The sequence below is a fragment of the Choloepus didactylus genome, chromosome 1, assembly GCF_015220235.1.
Source record: "Choloepus didactylus isolate mChoDid1 chromosome 1, mChoDid1.pri, whole genome shotgun sequence".
In the NCBI taxonomy this organism is placed as follows: domain Eukaryota; kingdom Metazoa; phylum Chordata; class Mammalia; order Pilosa; family Megalonychidae; genus Choloepus; species Choloepus didactylus.
Genome location: NC_051307.1, coordinates 863,036 through 884,499, shown reverse-complemented (window position 1 = coordinate 884,499; position 21,464 = coordinate 863,036). Strand labels below are relative to the sequence as shown.

At 42.4% G+C, this 21,464-nt stretch overlaps 1 protein-coding gene across 10 annotated transcripts in view; it reads left to right on the top strand.

Annotated features, from left to right (window-relative positions):
• Positions 1–21,464, top strand: part of PCBP3 (poly(rC) binding protein 3) — a 357,863-nt gene that overhangs the window by 293,366 nt on the left and 43,033 nt on the right. For 5 of the 10 annotated variants that reach the window (XM_037830154.1, XM_037830137.1, XM_037830130.1 and 2 more), the window contains exon 1: positions 17,193–17,312. The exons of 4 other annotated variants lie outside the window; for them this stretch is intronic. In XM_037830154.1, coding sequence (XP_037686082.1) covers positions 17,273–17,312 — 40 coding nt within the window. In that variant the 5' untranslated portion in view covers positions 17,193–17,272. Of the gene's footprint in view, positions 1–17,170; positions 17,313–21,464 lie in introns of those variants that run through there. One more of the 10 variants, XM_037830122.1, reaches the window with a different exon arrangement.

Genomic DNA, 21,464 nt, shown 5'->3' with positions numbered 1-21,464 from the left:
CCCCGGGGAAGGCCCCACACAGACACAGCCCCTCTCAACAGAGGCTCTCGGAGCCAGGGACGGGCCATGGGTTATGACCAACTTGAAGTGTATACTCGAAGGGGGCTCCTGAGCTGTGTCCCCTAAAGTGGGACTGAGCATCTCAGCACCACAGTGAAGCCTGGCAGATCCCCAGAAAGAGAAGCACACCCCTCGGTCTCAGATGGGGGTCGCTGCACAGGGGAGTGAGCAGACCCCCGCCCAGCCCTGGGTCGTCTGCACACCCAGGCGCTCGGAATGTGGCTGAGGCCTGGCTGAGGCAGCTGTAAGCCTCTAGTGCCAGCCCTGGCTGGCGAGCGCATTGGACCAGAACCCCACCCTCAGTGGCCTTGAGGCCCTGGCATGCATCAGTTGCTTCTGAAGGAGAATGCAGAGCTAATAGGCTGTGTCAGTCTCTGCTGCCCGCCCTCATGCAGCCTGATGTGGGCACTGAGCTGTTAAATAGAATAAATCAAGCTGCTTCCTTCCAGGGCCACGTCCCCCCCGACAGCGGAGGCCCAGGAGCGGCTCGGGCAGCAGTTCACTGCTGGAGGCACAGCCGAGCTGCCAGCCCCAGCCAGGGCTTGCTGCAGCCCCATGAGCCACGGATGGGGTCTGCTGGCTGCCCGGCTCCCGTTCGTCTCTCTGGTGAGAGCACTCATGCTCTGGGAGAGCTTGGGGAATTGTCTGCCTGCAACACTCGTGGTTTTTATGGTCGCTGATATAAGTCCCAGTAGACATTACCAGACCACTTCCACTTTAATATCCAAGCCTATTTACCAAGCCCCCAGAAGCCTTACAACCTGGGCATGACATGGCACTCCCCGACATGGAACCCTGCTCGGGTGTGAAGTAGATCTGTTTTCATGGCTACACGAAGTAGAGCCGAGTCCACTTGTTTGATGGCTGAGAGCAGGGCCCTGGAGCCTGGTGGCCGTAACTCTGTCTCACAACACCCCAATTTCCCAGTAGGTTAAACAGGCTTAGCCCTAGCCCCTGCTCTCCTAGGCAGTTGTGGGGAGCAAATGAATGTGTACGTGTGGGAGCGAGTGGAGCTTGTGCACCGTTGGCTGCGACTGCGGAGGCCAAACCTCAGCTCCTGTTATGACAGTGTTTATCGCACTGGGATTCTGTTGCTTGAATATTCTTCAAGAAGGATTGGAAAATTTATCAGAATTTCACTATTGGCTTTAAGCTTTAAGCTTAATCAATATGAAAAATTAGTCGGTATCACAAAGTAAACGAGGTTTTGGTTCTGGTCAACATGGAGCAAACAGCGAGCACACAGCACCCTACCTCTCCCATCACAGGCAGCCAGAATTCGGGGCCCTCGGGACTGGAAAGCCAGCGGGAGCAGCAGCCCGAGAAGGGAGCCAGCCCCAGAGGGGGGACAGCCTGGGTGCCCCCAGCATCTGCTGGCCGGGCTCAGAGGCAGCCGGGGCCAGAGCTGCTCGCTGGTGCCCAGGGAAAGCGCCCCAGGACACACCACTTCAGGTCTGGGCAGCGGGACAGAGAGCGTCCGTGCGTCAGGGGAAGTCAGGGTGGGGGGAACAGGGTTCATTTGTTTTCATTTCTGTTTTTCCTGCTTCCCCCACTCCACCCCGGCGGTCTTGTGGTGGCTTCAAGGAAGTGGTGCCCAAGAGGCCAGAAACGCTGACAGTTAGTCAGTTAAAAGGAGAATAAAGATGTGCTGGGAACAACTCTACATATATTACTTTAACACTGAGAGGAAATCCAGAATCAGTAATATTTGTATATACCAGCAATGAACGGTTAGAAACCTATACTAAAACCACACACCTTGTACAAAAATGAGTTCACAAAGGACATTGATATAAAGATCGCACATAAAACCACAAGACTTTTAGAAGAAAACGTAGGAGAGAATATTCCTGACCTTGGGTTAGGAATAGAGGTCTTAGATATAACACTAAATGCATGATCTATAAAAGAAAAAAAAATGGTCAGTTAGACTTCACCAAAAATAAGAACCTTTGTGTAAAAAACCCCCTTCAGAGAATGAAAAGAAAAGCTACCAACTGGGGAGAAAATATTTGCTATCACATATTCAACAAAAGACTTGTAACTAGCATCTATAAAGAACTCTGAAAACAACAGTAAAACTTAAACGACCAATTCAAAAAATGGGTGAAAGAGTGTACAAGACTTCACCAGAGAAGGTAAACTGATGGTGAATGAGCACATGAAAAGTTATACAACATCCTTAGTCACTAGGGAAATGCAAATTAAAACCAGAATGAGATTCTGCTGGACACCTGGTCGAATGCCCAAAAACCGACCAGTAGGCAGAAACTATGTGGAGTCACTGGGGACACTCAGCCACTGCTGGCGGGAATGCAGAGTGGTACAGCCACTTTGGAACAGTTTGGCAGTTCTTATAAAGTCAGACACAAACTAACCATATTACTCCACAATCTTACTTTTAGGTATTTATCCTAGAGAAATATCTTACGTTCACACAAAATTATAGGGATGGAGAACGCATCAGTGCTTCCAGGTTTAGTTGGGGGAGGAATTTTTCTGTATCCTGATTGTGGTGGAGGTTTCATGAATATGTTAAAACTCATATACCTGTACACTAAAAAACTCAGTTTTACCATATGTAAAATAATAGTAATTTAAAAACAAAATTATCCCTGGGTAAGCGAGGCTAAAACTAGAATTAACTGAATTGAGTGCTTTATACAACCTTCGTTTGTTTACTCATTCAACAGATAACCTATTACAACCTGCTGTGTATCGGATCCGGTCCTGGCCCGTGCTGCCCCAGGTGCAAGGCGGCCTCCCGGAGAGGGCCACGCGCGTAAGCAGGCTCGGCTGGGGCCCGCGGGTGCCCTCCCAGCCCCGTCCAGGGACACGCCGAGCCCAGAGGCCCGGCCCATGCAGATTCCTGCCCTTGCTCGCAGGCGCGGCCGTTCTCCTCGGCAGGGAGGTCGCCTCCAGGCTCGTGCTCCAGGAGCTCGGGGGTCACCGGGCACTGCGGGCCAAGGGGCGTCCCGGGCATCGCCGTTGGCGCCGAGACGGGAGGGCAGCCCAGGCGCCTGGGGGGGCGCGGAGGTCTCGGCGGTTCACCGCGTGCAGCCGGCCGTGGTTTCCTCGTGAAGGAAATGCCATCCCTCCATCACACACACTGAGAAGCAAACGTGGGCATTTATATTTAGTATCTTCTCGTGAGGAAACTCTTAAACTAATGCAGAAAGCATAAGTCATGAAGGGAAAAGCCAATAAAATTGATTTCATCAAAATTAAAAATTCTTCTTGGTAAAGGATACTGTAAACCACAGGAAAAGCCACAGATTGGAGCAAAAGAGAAGGATTAATGCCCATAATATCTAACGAATTCCTACAGAGCAGTAAGAAGATGCTAAACAGCCAAGTAGAGGGAAAATAAAGATTTCTGCCCCCCCCCACACACACACACTCACACTCACACATGCAAAATCCAATTGGCAGATTCTTCCAAGGAATATGGTGGAGTAGGGAGTGCTGGGACTGAGTCCTTCCACCAGAACAGCTGTTGAACAGGCCAGAACTGTCGGAAACAACTATTTTGAAACTCTGGAGGCTGTAAGGACACTGTACAACATCCCAGGAGAAAGAGGCTGATAAAACCTGGTGAAGGACAGTAAACTCTCTCCACGTAGTGGCTACTGGTGCCCACCCCCCACTCTCACAGCGGGTCGCCTTGGGGTCCAGTCCCAGCTCGCTGCTGGTGACAGAAAGACCTAAAAACCCTCTTTCCCAACAACAGGCATGGGCACGGCTGATCACTGAGCACGGCTTTTGATTAGGAAAGTCGTATCTCCAGTGGCCTGGCTATGAGGACAGCCACTGTGTCAGCCCTTCCCGAACAGGGGCTGAGGTAGCAGGGATTTGAAGACACAGGGCTTCTGCAGGGCTGCGTGGACAGTGGCTGAAGGGCTGCATTTGTTGGGCATTTGCAGGAAAGCTCAGCTCTGGGGAGCTGTCAGAGAAGGTCTTGGCTCCCTTTCTGACCTCTCCCCAGGGCACTTTGGAGCAGGTCTGTGCCCCCTTCGTGGGACCCTGGCCCTGTTTTGGCTGGGAAGGGCCGACTTGGGAAAGTCCTTTCTGGGGTGACCCTCTTCCCAGAATTTTCCCTCCTGGCAAAAGCAGCTTGATACAGTGAGAGGAGTGTAAAAATCTACAGAGGCACAGTCTGGGACAAAGGCCTGCTGGCTGCAGACACCCAGGAGAGGGACGTCTGTCTCATGGGAAGCAGAGGGGACGAGCAAACTCCTGTAAACGGGGGAACTGCACAAGCCCAGCACAAGACAGGCCCAGGAAGACCGAGAAAACCATATGCACTGCATTCGACCTTCACGATAGGCTGAAGCTCAGGGACATCTCTGTCATCACCAGCTGGTTATGTAACCAAGAAAAGACATCCCACAGCATAAATCCCAGAGTTAACATTTTAAAATATTCACATATACTGTGTATAACCAAAGTGTATGAGGCAAACAAAGAAACAGGAAATGATGGCCCATCCAAAGGAAGAAGAAAAAAATCCAGAAAACACCAATGAAGAAGACAAGAATGTGGATGTACCAAACAAAGCCTTTCAAAAATGATCTTAAAAATGCCCTAAGAGATGAAGGAAAGTATAGAGAAAGAACTAAAGGATCAGGAAAACAATGAATGAGCAATATGAGAGTCTAAGTAAAGAGACAGAAAGTTTTAGAAGGAGCCACACAGAATGACCAGAGTTGACGACCAAAATAACTGAAATGAAAAATGCTCAGGAGGGTTTCAAGAGCAGATTGGAGCTGGCAGAAGAAAGAATCAGTGAACCTGAAGACAAGACACTTGAAACAAATCAGGCTGAAGAGCAGAAAGAGAAACGAAGTATTATAAGTGAAAATAGCCTAAGACAGCCATGGGGCACCATCAGGCACACCAGTGTATGCATTATGGCTGTCCCAGAAGGAATAGTGAAAGAAATGACGACAGAGAGCTCCCTAGGCTTGGCAGAAGATGTGGATATGCTCGTCTGGGAAGCTCAGAGAACACTAAACAGGATAAATGTGAAGAAAAATACACCCCATCAAATATTTATTACACTGTCAAGTGCAGAGGAAGAAGAGAGAGTTCTGAAAACTGCAAGAGAAAAGCAACGTGTTAAGTACAGGGCCAGTTTCTCATTGGGGGCCACGGGGGCAAGGGGACAGGGGGTTGGGACACTTGAAGTGCTGAGGGGAACAACTGCCAGCCAAGAATTCTATATCTGGTGAGACTCTTTCAAAAATGAGGGTGTGATTAGGACATTCTAAGGTAAACAGAAGCTGAGGGAGCTCATCACCACTGGACCTGCCCTACAAGCTATTCTAAAGGGAGCCCTTCAGGCTGAAAGGAAAGGACACTACACAGTGGCTCAAAGCAGCGTAAAGAAATAGAGACCTGGGGTACAGGCCATTTGGGTAATTTTAGATGTCAATATTATTGTTTTGTTTGGTATGTGACTCCACTTCTTCCTATAGGTGCTAAAATGCAAATGCATAAAAAGTAATGATAAATCTAGGTCTTTGGACATACTTATAAGTGGCAATAAGTACAAAAAAAAAGGTGGAGGGACAGAGGGGTATACTAAAAATATACGTGCATGCTATTGAAGTTAAATTGGCATCAAACCAAATATGATTGTTATATATTTAAAATGTTAAATCTTAACCCCATGGTAACCATAGGGAAAATATATGAAAAATATATCCAAATAGAAATGAGAAGGCAACCAATATTGTACAACACCAAAGAACAAATAAATATAAAAGTAGATAGAAATGAGAGACAAAAAAGGTAAAAACTTACAAAGGCAAAATAGCAAAATGGCACAAAAAAGTCCCATATTCTCACTAGTGACTTGAAAGGTAAATCAATTACACTCTTCTGTCAAAAGGCAGATATTAGCAGAATGAATAAAAAAATCACAGCCCAACTATATGCTTTCTGTAAGAGACTCACCTTAAAGTCAAAGATACAGGTAGGCAGTGAAAGGATAGAAAAAAAATATACCATGCAAGTACTAACCAAAAGAGAACTGGAGTGGCTATACTAATATCAGATAAAATAGGCATTAGGTAAAAATTAGTTATGAGGAAGAAAAATGTTCGTTATATACCTGTAAAGGGGACAATTCAACAGGAAGATGTAACAGCTATAAATATACATGCACCCAACAGCACAGTCCCAAAATACATAAAGCAAATACTGACAGATTTAAAGGGACAAATTGATGGTTGTACATTAATGGCAGGAGACTTTACCACAGCGCTCTCAATAAGGGATGGGACATCTAGTCGGAAGGTCAGTAAGGAAGCACAGGACTCGGGTGATGCACTAAATCAGCTCGACCTAACAGACATGTCCAGAGCATCCAGCAGGAACAGAACACACATTCTTCTCGAGTGCACGTGGGCCAGCCTCCAGGGTAGACCATATGTTGAGTCACAAAACAAGTCTCAATAAATTAAAAAATATTGAAATCATACCATGTATATTCTTTGACCACAGCTGAATGAAGCTAGAAATCAATAATGGAGGGAGAAAAGGAAAATTCATAAATATATGGTAATTAAACCATATACTCTTTTTTTAATATTCATTTTATTGAGATATATTCACATACCACACAGTCATACAAAACAAATCGTACATTCGATTGTTCACAGCACCATTACATAGTTGTACATTCATCACCTAAATCAATCCCTGACACCTTCATTACCACACACAAAAAGATAACAAGAATAACAATAAAAGTGAAAAAGAGCAATTAAAGTAAAAAAGAACACTGGGTACCTTTGTCTGTTTGTTTCCTTCCCCTATTTTTCTACTCATCCATCCATAAACTAGACAAAGTGGAGTGTGGTCCTTATGGCTTTCCCAATCCTATTGTCACCCCTCATAAGCTACATTTTTATACAATTGTCTTCAAGATTCATGGGTTCTGGGTTGTAGTTTGATAGTTTCAGGTATCCACCACCAGCTACCCCAATTCTTTAGAACCTAAAAAGGGTTGTCTATATTGTGCGTGAGAGTGCCCACCAGAGTGACCCCCCGGCTCCTTTTGGAATCTCTCTGCCACTGAAGCTTATTTCATTTCCTTTCACATCCCCCTTTTGGTCAAGAAGATGTTCTCCGTCCCACGATGCCGGGTCTACATTCCTCCCTGGGAGTCATGTTCCACGTTGCCAGGGAGATTCACTCCCCTGGGTGTCTGATCCGATGTAGGGGGGAGGGCAGTGATTTCACCTTTCAAGTTGGCTTAGGCAGAGAGAGAGGCCACATCTGAGCAACAAAGAGGCATTCGGGAGGAGGCTCTTAGGCACAACCATAGGGAGGCCTAGCCTCTCCTTTGCAGCAACCATCTTCCCAAGGGTAAAACCTATGGTAGAGGGCTCAACCCATCAAACCACCAGTCCCCTATGTCTGTGGTCATGTTAGCAACCATGGAGGTGTGGTAGGCGAATACCCCTGCATTCTCCACCAGTCCTCAAGGGGGCTCTGCATATTTTTTTCCTTTTTTTTTTTTTTTTCACTTTTTTTTTTAATCAACTGTATGAAAAATAAAAAAAATTAAAAAAAATTAAAAGAAACCGACAACAAAAGAGCATTTCAAAGAGACCATAACAAGGGAGTAATAAAAAGACAACTAACCTAAGCTAACTACTTTACTTCCAACATGTTCCTACTCTACCCCAAGAAGGTAACCTAATATAGCAACATTTCTGTGACCTTGTTCCTACTATACCCATCAGAAATTAACAGACCATAGTCATTCCTGGGCATTCCCAGAACGTTAAATTTACCCATGATAGCTTATCTGTTCTTATTGGATTATTGTTCCCCCTTCCTTAATTACTCTCTATAGCTAGTTCCCCTACATTCTACATTATAAACCGTTTGTTTTACATTTTTCAAAGTTCACATTAGTGGTAGCATATATTTCTCTTTTTGTGCCTGGCTTATTTCGCTCAGCATTATGTCTTCAAGGTTCATCCATGTTGTCATGTTTCACGACATCGTTCCTTCTTACTGCCGCGTAGTATTCCATCGTGTGTATATACCACATTTTATTTATCCACTCATCTGTTGAAGGACATTTGGGTTGTTTCCATCTCTTGGCAATTGTGAATAATGCTGCTATGAACATTGGCGTGCAGATATCTGTTCGTGTCAGTGGCTTCCGATCTTCCGGGTGTATACCGAGAAGTGCAATCGCTGGATCGAATGGTAACTCTATATCTGGTTTTCTAAGGAACTTCCAGACTGACTTCCAGAGTGGCTGAACCATTATACAGTCTCACCAACAATGAATAAGAGTTCCAATTTCTCCACATCCCCTCCAGCATTTGTAGTTTCCTGTTTGTTTAATGGCAGCCATTCTAATTGGTGTGAGATGGTATCTCATTGTGGTCTTAATTTGCATCTCTTTAATAGCTAGTGAAGCTGAACATTTTTTCATGTGTTTCTTGGCCATTTGTATTTCCTCTTCAGAGAACTGTCTTTTCATATCTTTTGCCCATTTTATAATTGGGCTGTCTGAACTATAGTCATTGAGTTGTAGGATTTCTTTATATATGCAAGATATCAGTCTTTTGTCAGATACATGGTTTCCAAAAATTTTTTCCCATTGAGTTGGCTGCCTCTTTACCTTTTTGCGAAATTCCTTTGAGGTACAGAAACTTCTAAGCTTGAGCTTAGGAGTTCCCATTTATCTATTTTTTCTTTCGTTGCTTGTGCTTTGGGTGTAAAGTCTAGGAAGTGTCCATCTAATACAAGGTCTTGAAGATGTTTTCCTACATTATCTTCTAGGAGTTTTATGGTACTTTCTTTTATATTGAGATCTTTGGTCCATTTTGAGTTAATTTTTGTGTAGGGTGTGAGGTAGGGGTCCTCTTTCATTCTTTTGGATATGGATATCCAACTCTCCCAACCCCATTTGTTGAAAAGACCATTATGACCCAGTTCAGTGACTTTGGGGGCCTTATCAAAGATCAGTAGGCCATAGATCTGGGGGTCTGTCTCCGAATTCTCAATTCGATTCCATTGATCTATATGTCTATCTTTGTGCCAGTACCATGCTGTTTTGACAACTGTGGCTTTATAATAAGCTTCAAAGTCAGGGAGTGTAAGTCCTCCCATTTTGTTTTTCTTTTTTAGAACGGTTTAGCAATTCAAGACATCTTCTCCCTCCAGATAAATTTGATAACTAGCTTTTCAAAGTCTGTGAAGTAGGCTGTTGTTGGAATTTTGATAGGGATTGCACTGAATCTGTAGGTGAGTTTGGGTAGAATTGACATCTTAATGACATTTAGCCTTCCTATCCATGAACATGGAATATTTTTCCATCTTTTAAGGTCCCCTTCTATTTCTTTTAGTAGAGTTATGTAGTTTTCTTTGTATAGGTCTTTTATATCTTTGGTTAAGTTTATTCCTAGGTACTTGATTTTTTTAGTTGCTATTGAAAATGGTATCTTTTTCTTGAGTGTCTCTTCAGTTTGTTCATTTCTAGCATATAGAAACATTACTGACTTATGTGCATTAATCTTGTATCCCGCTACTTTGCTAAATTTGTTTATTAGCTCTAGTAGCTGTATCGTCAATTTCTCGGGGTTTTCCAGATATAAGATCAAATCATCTGCAAACAATGACAGTTTTACTCCTTCCTTTCCAATTTGGATGCCTTTTATTTCTTTGTCTTGCTGGATTGCCCTGGCTAGCACTTCCAGCACAATGTTGAATAACAGTGGTGATAGCGGGCATCCTTGTCTTGTTCCTGATCTTAGATGGAAGGCTTTCAGTCTCTCACCATTGAGTACAATGCTGGCTGTGGGTTTTTCATATATGCTGTTTATCATATTGAGGAAGTTTCTTTCAATTCCTACCTTTTGAAGTGTTTTTATCAAAAAGGGATGTTGGATTTTGTCGAATGCTTTTTCAGCATCTATGGAGATGATCATTTGATTTTTCCCTTTTGATTTCTTAATGTGTTGTAATACATTGATTGATTTTCTTATGTTGAACCATCCTTGCATGCCTGGAATGAACCCCACTTGGTCATGGTGTATGATTTTTTTAATGTCTTTGGATTCGATTTGCAAGTATTTTGTTGAAGATTTTTGCATCTATATTCATTAAGGAGATAGGCTAGTAGTTTTCCTTTTTTGTAGCATCTTTGCCTGGTTTTGGTATTATACTGATGTTAGCTTCATAAAATGAGTTAGGTCGTGTTCCATTTTCTTCGATGTTTTGAAAGAGTTTAAGTAAGATTGGTGTCAGTTCTTTTTGGAAAGTTTGGTAGAATTCCCCTGTGAAGCCATCTGGCCCTGGGCATTTATTTGTGGGAAGCTTTTTGATGACTGACTGGATCTCTTTGCTTGTGATTGGTTGGTTGAGGTCTTCTATTTCTTCTTGGGTCAGTCTGGGTTGTTCATATGTTTCCAGGAAATTGTCCATTTCCTCTACATTATCCAGTTTGTTGCCATACAGTTGTTCATAGTATCCTCTTGTAATTTTTTTAATTTATTTGGGCTCGGCAGTAATGTCACCTTTCTCATTCATTATTTTGTTTATATGGGTCTTCTCTCTTTTTGATTTTGTCAGTCTAGCCAGGGGCTTGTCAATCTTGTTGATCTTCTTGAATAACCAACTTTTGGTGTTATTTATTCTCTCTATTGTTTTTTTGTTCTCTATGTCATTTATTTCTGCTTTAATCCTGTCATTTCTTTTCTTCTACTTGGTTTAGGATTGGTTTGCTGTTCATTTTCTAGCTTCTTCAGTTGATCCATTAGTTCTTTGATTTTGGCTCTTTCTTCCTTTTTAATATATGCGTTTAGTGCTATAAATTTTCCCCAGTACCACTTTTGCTGCATCCCATAGGTTTTGGTATGTTGTGTTCTCATTTTCATTCATCTCTATAAATTTAGCAATTTCTCTTGCTATTTCTTCTTTAACCCACTGATTGTTTAGGAGTGTGTTGTTTAACCTCCAGGTATTTGTGAATTTTCTAAGTCTCTGATGGTTATTGGCTTCTAATTGTATTCCATTGTGGTCAGAGAATGTGCTTTGAATAATTTCAATCTTTTTAAATTTATTGAGCCTTGTTTTATGTCCCAGCATGTGATCTATTCTGGAGAAAGTTCCGTGAACACTAGAGAAGAATGTGTATCCTGGTGATTTGGGATGTAATGTTCTATATATGTCTGTTAAATTGAATTCATTTATGAGATTGTCTAGGTTTTCAGTTTCCTTATTGGTCTTCTGTCTGGTTGATCTATCTATAGGAGAGAGTGATGTGTTGAAGTCTCCCACAATTATTGTGGAAACATCAATTGCTTCCTTTAGTTTTGCCAGTGTTTCTCTCATGTATTTTGTGGCACCTTGATTGGGTGCATAGACATTTATGATTGTTATTTCTTCTTGTTGAATTGCCCCTTTTATTAGTATGTAGTGGCCTTCTTTGTCTCTCAGAACATCCCTGCATTTAAAGTCGATTTTATCTGAGGTTAATATTGCTACACCTGCTTTCTTTTGGCTGTAGCTGGCATGAAATATTTTTTCCATCCTTTCACTTTCAATTTCTCTGTGTCCCTGTGTCTAAGATGAGTCTCTTGTATGCAACCTATTGATGGTTCATTTTTTTTTTTTTTGATCCATTCTGCAAATCTACATCTTTTAATTGGGGAGTTTAATCCATTTACATTCAACGTTATAATCGTGAAGGCATTTCTTGAATCAGCCATCTTATCCTTTGGTTTATGTTTGTCATATATATTTTTCCCTCTATTAATATCCTTTAATGTACCCATACCAAATCTCTTTAGTACTGAACCTTTCTCCAAGTCTCTCTCTCCTTTCTTTGTTTCTCTGTCTGTAGGGCTCCCTTTAGTATCGAAGTAAGGCAGATCTCTTGTTAGCAAATTCTCTCAGCATTTGTTTGTCTGTGAAAAATTTAAGCTCTCCCTCAAATTTGAAGGAGAGCTTTGCTGGATAAAGTATTCTTGGCTGGAAACTTTTCTCACTCAGAATTTTAAATATGTCGTGCCACTGCCTTTTCACCTCCATGGTGGCTGCTGAGTAGTCACTAGTTATTCCTATGCTGTTTCCTTTGTATGTGGTGAATTGCTTTTCTCTTGCTGCTTTCAGAACTTGCTCATTCTCTTCTGTGTTTGACAGTGTGATCAGAATATGTCTCGGAGTGGGTTTATTTGGATTTATTCTATTTGGAGTTCACTGGGCATTTATGATTTGTGTATTTATGGTGTTTAGAAGATTTGGGAAGTTTTCCCCAACAATTTCTTTGAATACTCTTCCTAGACCTTTACCCTTTTCTTCCCCTTCTGGAACACCAATAGTGTTATATTTGGACATTTTATATTATCTATCATATCCCTGAGGTCCATTTCAATTTTTTCAATTTTTTTCCCCATTCTTTCTTTTGTGCTTTCATTTTCCGTTCTGTCATCTTCCAGGTCACTGATTCGTTGTTCAGCTTCCTCTAGTCTTGTACTATGAGTATCCAGAATCTTTTTAATTTGGCCAACAGTTTCTTTAATTTCCATAAGATCATCTATTTTTTTATTTAGTCTTGCAATGTCTTCTTTATGCTCTTCTAGGGCCTTCTTGATGTCCTTTATATCCTGTGCCATGCTCTTCTTCATGTCCTTTATATCCCATGCCATGGTCTCATCATTCATCTTTAGTTCTTTGATTAGTTGCTGTAGGTACTGTGTCTCCTCTGATCTTTTGATTTGGGTGCTTGGGCTTGGGTTATCCATATCGTCTGTTTTTTTCATATGCTTTAAAATTTTCTGTTGTTTTTGGCCTCTTGGCATTTGCTTAACTTGATAGGGTTCTTTTAGGATTTGTAGAGCAATTGAAATCCTTATCTCTAATTTGTCAGCTCTACAGCTTCGTGGAGTACACTTTCTCTAACTAACCAGCAGGTGGCGTCCACGAGCCACGTGTTGCCCTCAAGTCAGTTCTCCCCCGCTTTGCTTTTGTGGTGAGTGGGGGAGTGAGTCTTGTGGGGTCCAATTGGTGTACCAAGCTTGCGTGTGTATTTGGTGATGCCCACTCTGTATATGGGGCGTGTTTCTGGGCAGTCAGGGAGTGGGGGTGGCTCTAACAATCAAATCTCCCTGGTGATCCTGGAGTTTTAAAGCTGCTGCAATAGTGTAATCCTTCAGTTCAGTCCTGCCACAGTTTGTCTCTGCCACTGACCCACAAGTCCTTGGTATTGGCGTATGGCCCCTGAGACTTGCAAGTGGGTCCCTCTTCCAGGCGGTGCACCCCCTGGTCCTCTGTTGAGGGATGACTGTGCTATGTCACAGGTGAGTGCCGTCCCCCCAGGGCGGTTCTGGGCTGCTGGGCTGTGTAGGGAGGCTCCCAGTCTGCTGAGTGGATGCCCCCCTTTTCTTGGGAAGTTGTGGTGTTTAGTGAATTTTCTCAGCCACTGGATTATTGCCTTTTGTCTCAGAGCTCTCTTAGTTTTGCTCTTGTCTTGACCTGCCCAAATTGCAAGTCTTAAGGCTTTCTGTATTGGGCTTCTTAGAGTAATTGTTTTAGAAAAAGGAAAAAAAAAAAGATTAAAAAAGAAAAGGGCCCTCCTCCAAGATCGAATGGGTTATTGAAATGCTAAGAGACAAAGGAATTAGGGCCATTAAGGAAAAGTCCAGGGGGCAGAGAGATCAGTTTTTGCATATGAGCCCTGAGCTCTGCCCTTCCCCTTTGTATGTTCACCAGAACTCCAAAAAGCCTCCACTTTTCTTTTTGGGCTTTTCTTGCTGTTTCTTGCTATCCCTATCTCCTCTCTGCTGGGCTGGCTGCGCCCGGATTCTCTGGTGTCTGGCCCAAGTCTATCTATGGTTGGAGTTTGGATCAGCAGAATGAGTTTCTGATAAGGGCTGCCACTGCAGTTCTCCCTTCTCCTTCCCGGAGCTGACAGCCCCTCCTCCCACGGGACTGAGCCTGGCAGGGAGGGGCGCGGGTCCCCTGGCCGCAAAAACTTACAGATTTCGCTGATCTCAGCAGTTCCACGTTTTCATGAGTGTTGTATGAAGTATGCCCAAAGTCAGATTGCTCTGTGGTGTCCAGTCCACGCAGTTCCTGGCTTTCTACCTACTTTCCTGGAGGAGTAACTAAAACATACAGCTCACCAATAAGCCATCTTGCCCCCTCAGCAAACCATATACTCTTAAACAACCAATAGGTTAGAGAGGAAATCAGAAGCAAAATTGCAAGATATCTTGAGGTGAATGAAAATGAAAATACAGCATACCAAAACTTATGGCATGCAGCGGAGGCAGCACTGAGAGGGAAATTTATAGCTCTAAATGCTTATGCTAAGAAAGAAGGAAGATTTCAAATCAGAGACTTAACCTCAAAACTAGAAAAAGAACCAGAAAAAGAAGAGCAAACTAAACCGAAAGTGAGCAGAAGGAAGGAAATAGCATAAAGATCAGAACAGAGGTAACTGAAATTGAAAACAATAAAACTATAGAGAGAATCAACAAAACCAAAAGTTGGTTCTTTGAAAAAAATAAATAATAACAATAAACCTTTAGCTAGACCAACAAAGAAAAAAGGAGAGGATACAAATAACTAAATTCAGAAATGCAAAGTGGGACATTAATACTGACCCCACTGAAATTAAAAAGATGAATAAGAGGATACTATGAACAACTGTATGACAATAAATTAGAGAACCTAGATGAAATGGACAAATTCTTAGAAACATACAGACTACCTACATTGACTCAAAAAGAAATAGAAGATCTCAACAAACCAATCACAAGTCAAGAGGTTGAATCAGTCATCCAAAAACTCCCAACAAAGAAAAATCCAAGACCAGATGGCTTCATAGGTGAATTCTACCAAACATTCCAGGAAGACTTACCTCCAATTCTGCTCAAAATCTTCCAAAAAATTAAAGAGGAGGGAACACATCCAATCTCATTCTATGAGGCCAACATCACTCTCACACCAAAGCCAGATAAAGATTCCACAAAAAAAGAAAACTACAAACCAGTCTTTCTAATGAATATAGATGCAAAAATCCTCAACAAAAATTAGCAAACCAAATCCAACAGCACATTAAAAATTATACACCATGATCAAGTTGGATTTTTCCCTGGTATGCAAGGGTGGTTCAGCATAAGAAAATCAATTTGATTAATGTAATGCACCACATTAACAGAATGAAGGAAAAACACATGATCATCTCAACTGACGCAGAAAAGACTTTTGACAAAACCTGACACCCTTTCACGATAAAAACATCCAGTAAAATAGGAGTCGAAGGTAACTTCATCAGCATGGTAAAGGGCATATAAGAAAACCCACAGCTAACCCTATATGTAACGGTGAGGGACTGGAAGCTTTCCCCAAGACCAGGGGCAGGACAAGGGTGCCCACTGTCACCACTGCTCTTCAACATTGTAAAGGAAGTTCTAGCTAGAGCAGTTAGGCAAGAAAAAGAAATAAAAGGCATCCAAATTGGAAAGGAAGAAGTAAAACTTACCCTATTTGCAGGTGATATGATCCTATATAGAGAAAATAACAAGAGAGGATGTGGAGAATTAGGAACACTCATTCATTGCTGGTAGGAATGTAAAACGGTGCAACCGCTGTGGAGGACAGTTTGGCAGTTCCTCAGAAAGCTCAGTATAGTGCAGATATTTGTACACTGATGTTCATAGCAGCATTAGTCACAATTTCCAAAAGATGAAAACAACCTAAGTGTCCATCAACCAATGAATGGAAAAATAAAACGTGGTATATACATACAATGCAATATTATTCAGCTGTAAAAAGGAATCAAGTCTTGATACATTCAACAGCATGGATGAACCTGGAAGACATCATGCTGAGTGAAATAAAACAGACACAGAAGGACAAATACTATGATCTCACTGGTTTGAAACAATTAGAATAGGCTGACTCCTTGAGTCAGAATATAGGTTACTGGGGGATGGAGCAGGGACAGGAACAGGGAGTTAAGGCTTAGAATGTGCAGGGCTCCTGCTTGGGACGATGGAAATGTTCTGGTGATGGATGGTGGTGATGGTAGCACAACATTGTGAACACAATTAACAGCACTGAGGAATAGATCTGAATGTGATTAAAAGGGGAAATGTTAGATTGTGTATATGGTAATGTAATAAAAGTTACAATAAAATTTTTAAAAAACCATAGAACTACACTACACAAACAGCAAGCCCTAGATTAAACTATGGACTTCAGTTAATAGTATAATTACAGAAATGTGCTATCATCCACTGTACAAGTTTTCCACACCCATGCAAGGTGATGGGTATTTTGTGCATGATTGTTCTGTAAACCCAAGACTTCTCTAATAAGCAGGGGGGGTGGGAATCTATTTGGTTGATAGGCAGGCCAGTTTCCCCAATGGGGAAATGCAGATGCTGCGAGGTTCTTTCTCACTCATCCAATTTGGCACATACTACTACGTCGACAGTATCAAGTATGGTCCGCGGGTGTCTCGTCCCTGCTGGTGGGGGGACTTGGCGGAGCCGCTGGGGGCACCGAGGGGTGGTACTTGGAAATGGTGACAGGTGCGCCTCCCAGGCCCGCAGTCCTGCTTCCAGGCGCTTTCTTAGGTGAAGCTGCCCTGGTAAAGCGTAACTGCAGGTGCTGCTCTTAACGCGTAACTGCAGGTGCCAGTGCCAGGAAAATCTGCATGTGCTCTTTATTCCCCGGGTTTCCTGCTGCATGGGCTGAGGAGGGTGCTAAGGAAACCTTGTCAAGCCGGTGCAGCTCAAGGGGGCGACTTCCTCAGGCACTCGGGTCTTTCAGGAACCTAGAAGATCGTGGCAGTTCTCTGTTGTTCTGCTTCTGTTTTATGGGGGTGGGACCCTGACTCCTGTGTTCCTGATGTTTTCGTCTCCATCCTTTTTATTGGCCTTAACGCACACGTCCCGTTTCTGAGTGGGTTTATTCCGCCCTCTGCCGGGAGCCGACGGGTTTGCGGGGGTCTGAGCCTCAGCCCGGGAGGGGCGGTCACGGCCTCCGAGGGGGCAGCCCCCAGCCCCCCGCGTCTCTGCTCCGCCCGGCCGCGCGCCCTCTCCCCCTGCGCCTCGGCCCGCCCTGGCCCGGCAGGTGGTCGTGTGCCCCCCCACGGAGCCCCGTCAAGCATGAGCCTCCCGCACGGTGGCCCCGCACAGAGCAGACGCGAGCAGCGACGCGTGACTGAATGCGTGAGCAGATGAACGGATGTGCCGGGGAATGGAAGGGTAATCCTGGGGGCTGATGATGTCCAAGTCTCAGGAACTGCCAGCGTCCGGGCTCCGTAGCGTCCCGGGCTCGGCGCTCGCTGCGCCTCCTCCGTCAGCCCGGGGACGGCTGCAAGTGCCTCCCGTGGGCCGGGCCCAGGGACCCGGGGTGCAGGCGGCACGGCTGCCCTCTGCCCTCGGGGCACACACCGGGGAGGACGTCAGACACCCCCGCTGCCAGATGAGTGTGGGGCCGGGCTGCTGCTCGGTAATGCGGCAGGAAGGGAACCATCGAGCGTGGAACCTCTGGTTTGTTTTTTTTCCATTTAGCCTAGTTCCCTGAAGAGTCACGCCTGCTGAGTGTATCCGCGATACCTTCTTTTCCAAGAAACTGCCAACTGTTTCCCAAAGTGGCTTTAAATTTTATATTCAGCATGTGTGAGTGCCCAGCTTCTCTACCTCCTTGACAACAGTTGGCAGTGTCACTGTTTTTTATTTTACCCATGGTAGTTTGTAATGATATCTCGTGGTTTTAATTTGCATTTCCCTAATGGCTAATGATATTGAATATCTACTCATGCTTATTTGCTATCTAGATATCCTCTTCAGTGAAATGTCTGTTCATTTCTTTTGCCCGTTTTCTAATTGAATTGTTTTATTGCTTTTGAGTTTTGAGCATTCTTTACATAGGCTGGCTACGAGGCCTTTGTCAGATACATGGTTTGCAAAAACTTCCTAACAGTCTGTAGGTTGTCTTTTCATCATCTTAACAGGATCTTTTCTAAAGCAAACTTTTTAAATTTTGATGACGTCTAGTTTATTACTTTTTCCTTTTGTGTATCAAGTCTGGCCCTAAACCTGAAAGATTTTTTCCCAGTTTTTCTCTAAAAGTTTTATAGTTTTACATTTAAGTCTGTGGTCCATTTTGAGTTAATTTTTATTTATACATAGTATGAAGTTTAGGTTAAGGTTCATTTGTGGGAGGAAGGGGGAATAGATTTCCAATTGCTCCAGAACCATTTCAGACTATATTTCTTCCATTAAATTGCTTTTGCACCTTGTCAAAAATCAGGTGGGCATATTTGTGTGAGCCTATTCTGGGTTCTTATTCTATTCCGTTGATCTATGTATCTCCCCCTACACCAGTACCCCACAGTCTTGATTACAGTAGCTATATGATAAGTCTTGAAATCAGGTAAATGAATTCTTTCCACTGTTATTATTTTTCAAAATTGTTTTAACCATTCCAGTTCCTTTGCCTTTCTATATAAATTTTACAATAATCTTGTTTATATACAGCTACAAAATCTTGCTGAGATTTTGATAGGAATTGTGTTAACCTGAATACCAATTTGGAGATAAATGACATCTTTACTATGTTGAGTCTTAAAATCCATGAACATGGTGTGTCTCTCCCTTTATTTAGATCTTTCATTTGGTCATCAGCATTTTGTGTTTTTTCAGCATACAAGCCCTGTACATATTTTGTTATGTTTACACCTAAGTATTTCACGTCATTGCAAATAGAGACAGTTTTATTTCTTCCATTATGACCTGTGTGCCTTTTTTAAAAAAAATTGTCGTCTTATTGCACTGGCTAGAACGTACAGCACTGTGTTGAATAACAGTGTGAGAGCAGATATCCTTGCCTTGCTCCAAAGTTTCCTGCTAGCTGTAGGGTTTTTGTGAGTTTTTGCTTTTTTTGTAGATGCTGTTTATCAAGTTGAGAAAGTTCCCTTCTGTTCCTGTTTCTTTTCCTCTGAGATTTGTTAATCATGATTGGGTGTTGAATTTTGACAAATGCTTTGCTGCCTGCTTTGATGTGATCATGTGCCTTTTCTTCTTTAGCCTGTTAATGTAGTGAATTACACTGATCTATTCTAAAATATTGAACCAGCCTTGCATCACTGGAAGAAACTTCACTTGGTCATAGTGTACAATTCTTTTTAAATATTGCTGAATTCTACTTGATAATATTTCAAAGGGTTTTTCTGCCTATGTTCATGAGTGCGGTTATCTTTTGTACTGTTTTTATCCTGATTTTTGTGTCAGGGTAATACTAGCTTCATAACATGAAATAGGAAGTGTTTCCCTCCTCTTCTGTTTCCTCAAAGAGATTGGGTAGAATTGTTGTTGATTCTTCTTTAAACATTTGGGTTGGGAGGATTCTTTAGAGAAACCATCTGGGACTGGAGATTTCTTTTTGGGGAGCTTTTAAATTATGAATTCAATTTCCTAAATAGCTATATAGGGCTATGCAAGTTATCTATTCATATTGGGTGAATTGTAGTAATTTGCTTTTTCGAGAAGAAGTCAGTTTATTTAAGTTGTCAGATCTACCTGTGTAGAGCTGTTCTTAGTATTCCCTCTTCTCTTTGATGTTTTCAAGGTCTTTAGTGACATCCCCTGTTTGATTCCTTGTATTGGTAATCCATGTCTTTTCTCTTTTTTTCTGTTAGTCTTGCTAGAGGTTTATCAATTTTATTGATCTTTTCAACAAACCAGCTCTTTATTTTGTTGTTTCTCTAGTTTTTCTGTTTTAAATTTCATTGGGTTTTGCTCATTCTTATTTCTTTTATTCTGGTTACGTGGACTTCTTTTATTCATCTTTTTCTAGATTCTTGAGGTGTGAGCTTGGATTATTGAGTTTAGTCTTTTCTTGTGTATACGTTTAGTGCTAGAAATTTCCCTCCCAGGACTGCTTTATATATTTCACAAACTTCAATATATTGTATTTTGGTCTCATGCAGTTTAAAGTACTTCTTGATATCCCCTGAGATTTAATCTCTGACCCAAGGATTCCAAGTGTTCAGAAATTTTCCTTTCCTCTTTCTGTTATTGATTTCTAGTTTGATTCAGTTGTGGTCAGAGGACACAATGTGTATGATTTCAGTTCTTTTAAATTTGTTGAAGTTTGTTTTATGGCCTAGAATATGGTATATCTTGTTATACATTCTGTAAGCACTTGCAAAGAATGTGTGTTCTAGTTTGCTAATGCTGCTGGAATGCAAAACACCAGAGATTGATTGGCTTTTATAAAAGGGGGTTTATTTGGTTACACAGTTACAGTCTTAAGGCCATAAGTGTCCAAGGTAACACATCAGCAATCGGATACCTTCACTGGAGGATGGCCAATGGTGTCTGGAAAACCTCTGTTAGCTGGGAAGGCACATGGCTGGCGTCTGCTCCAAAGTTCTAATTTCAAAATGGCTTTCTCCCCAGATGTTCCTCTCTAGGCTGCAGTTCCTCGAAAATGTCACTCTTGGTTGCACTTGGGATATTTGTCCTCTCTCAGCTTCTCCAGAGCAAGAGTCTGCTTCCAACGGCCGTTTTCAAACTGTCTCTCATCTGCAGCTCCTGTGCTTTCTTCAAAGTGTCCCTCTTGGCTGTGGCTCCTCTTCAAAAGTTCACTCTCAGCTTCACTGAGTTCCCTCTGCCCGTCAGCTCATTTATATGGCTCCACTGATCAAGGCCCACCATAAATGGGGGGGGGGCATGCCTCCATGGAAATTATCTCATCAGAGTTATCACCTACAGTTGGGTGGGGCACATCTCCAAAGAAACACTCAAAGAAATCTAATCAAAACTGATAACATCCACCCACACAAGATTACATCAAAGATAATGGTGTTTGGGGGACACAATACATTCAGACTGGCACAGTGTGTATTCTGTTCTTGTCGAGCGGAGTGCTCTGTAACGCTGATTTGGTCCTGTCAGTTGTTGGTGTTGTTGAGTTCTGTATCTTTGGTGATTTTATGTCTAGTTGTTCCATAATTATTGCGAGACAGTGTTGTTGAAGTTTCCAGCTTATCAGGTCTATTAGTTTTTGCTCCACATATTTTACAGCTCTGTTGTTTGGTGCATACACATTGCTATTCCTTATTGGTGAATTGACCCTTTTATCATTATATAATTTCCTTCTCTCTTTCTGGTAATTTTCATTGCTCTGAAATTTATTTTATCTGATATTAATATAGCCACTGCTGCTTTCTTTTGATTAGTGATTTTATGAACCATTTTGGTCCATCCTTTTACTTTCAGTCTGCCTATATTGTTCCGTTTGAAGTGAGTTTCTTTTAAATGGCATGGATCACGTTTTTTAATCCATTCTGCCAATCTCTGCCCTTTTTTTTTATCTTTTTTGTTGTAGAATATAACATATATACATAA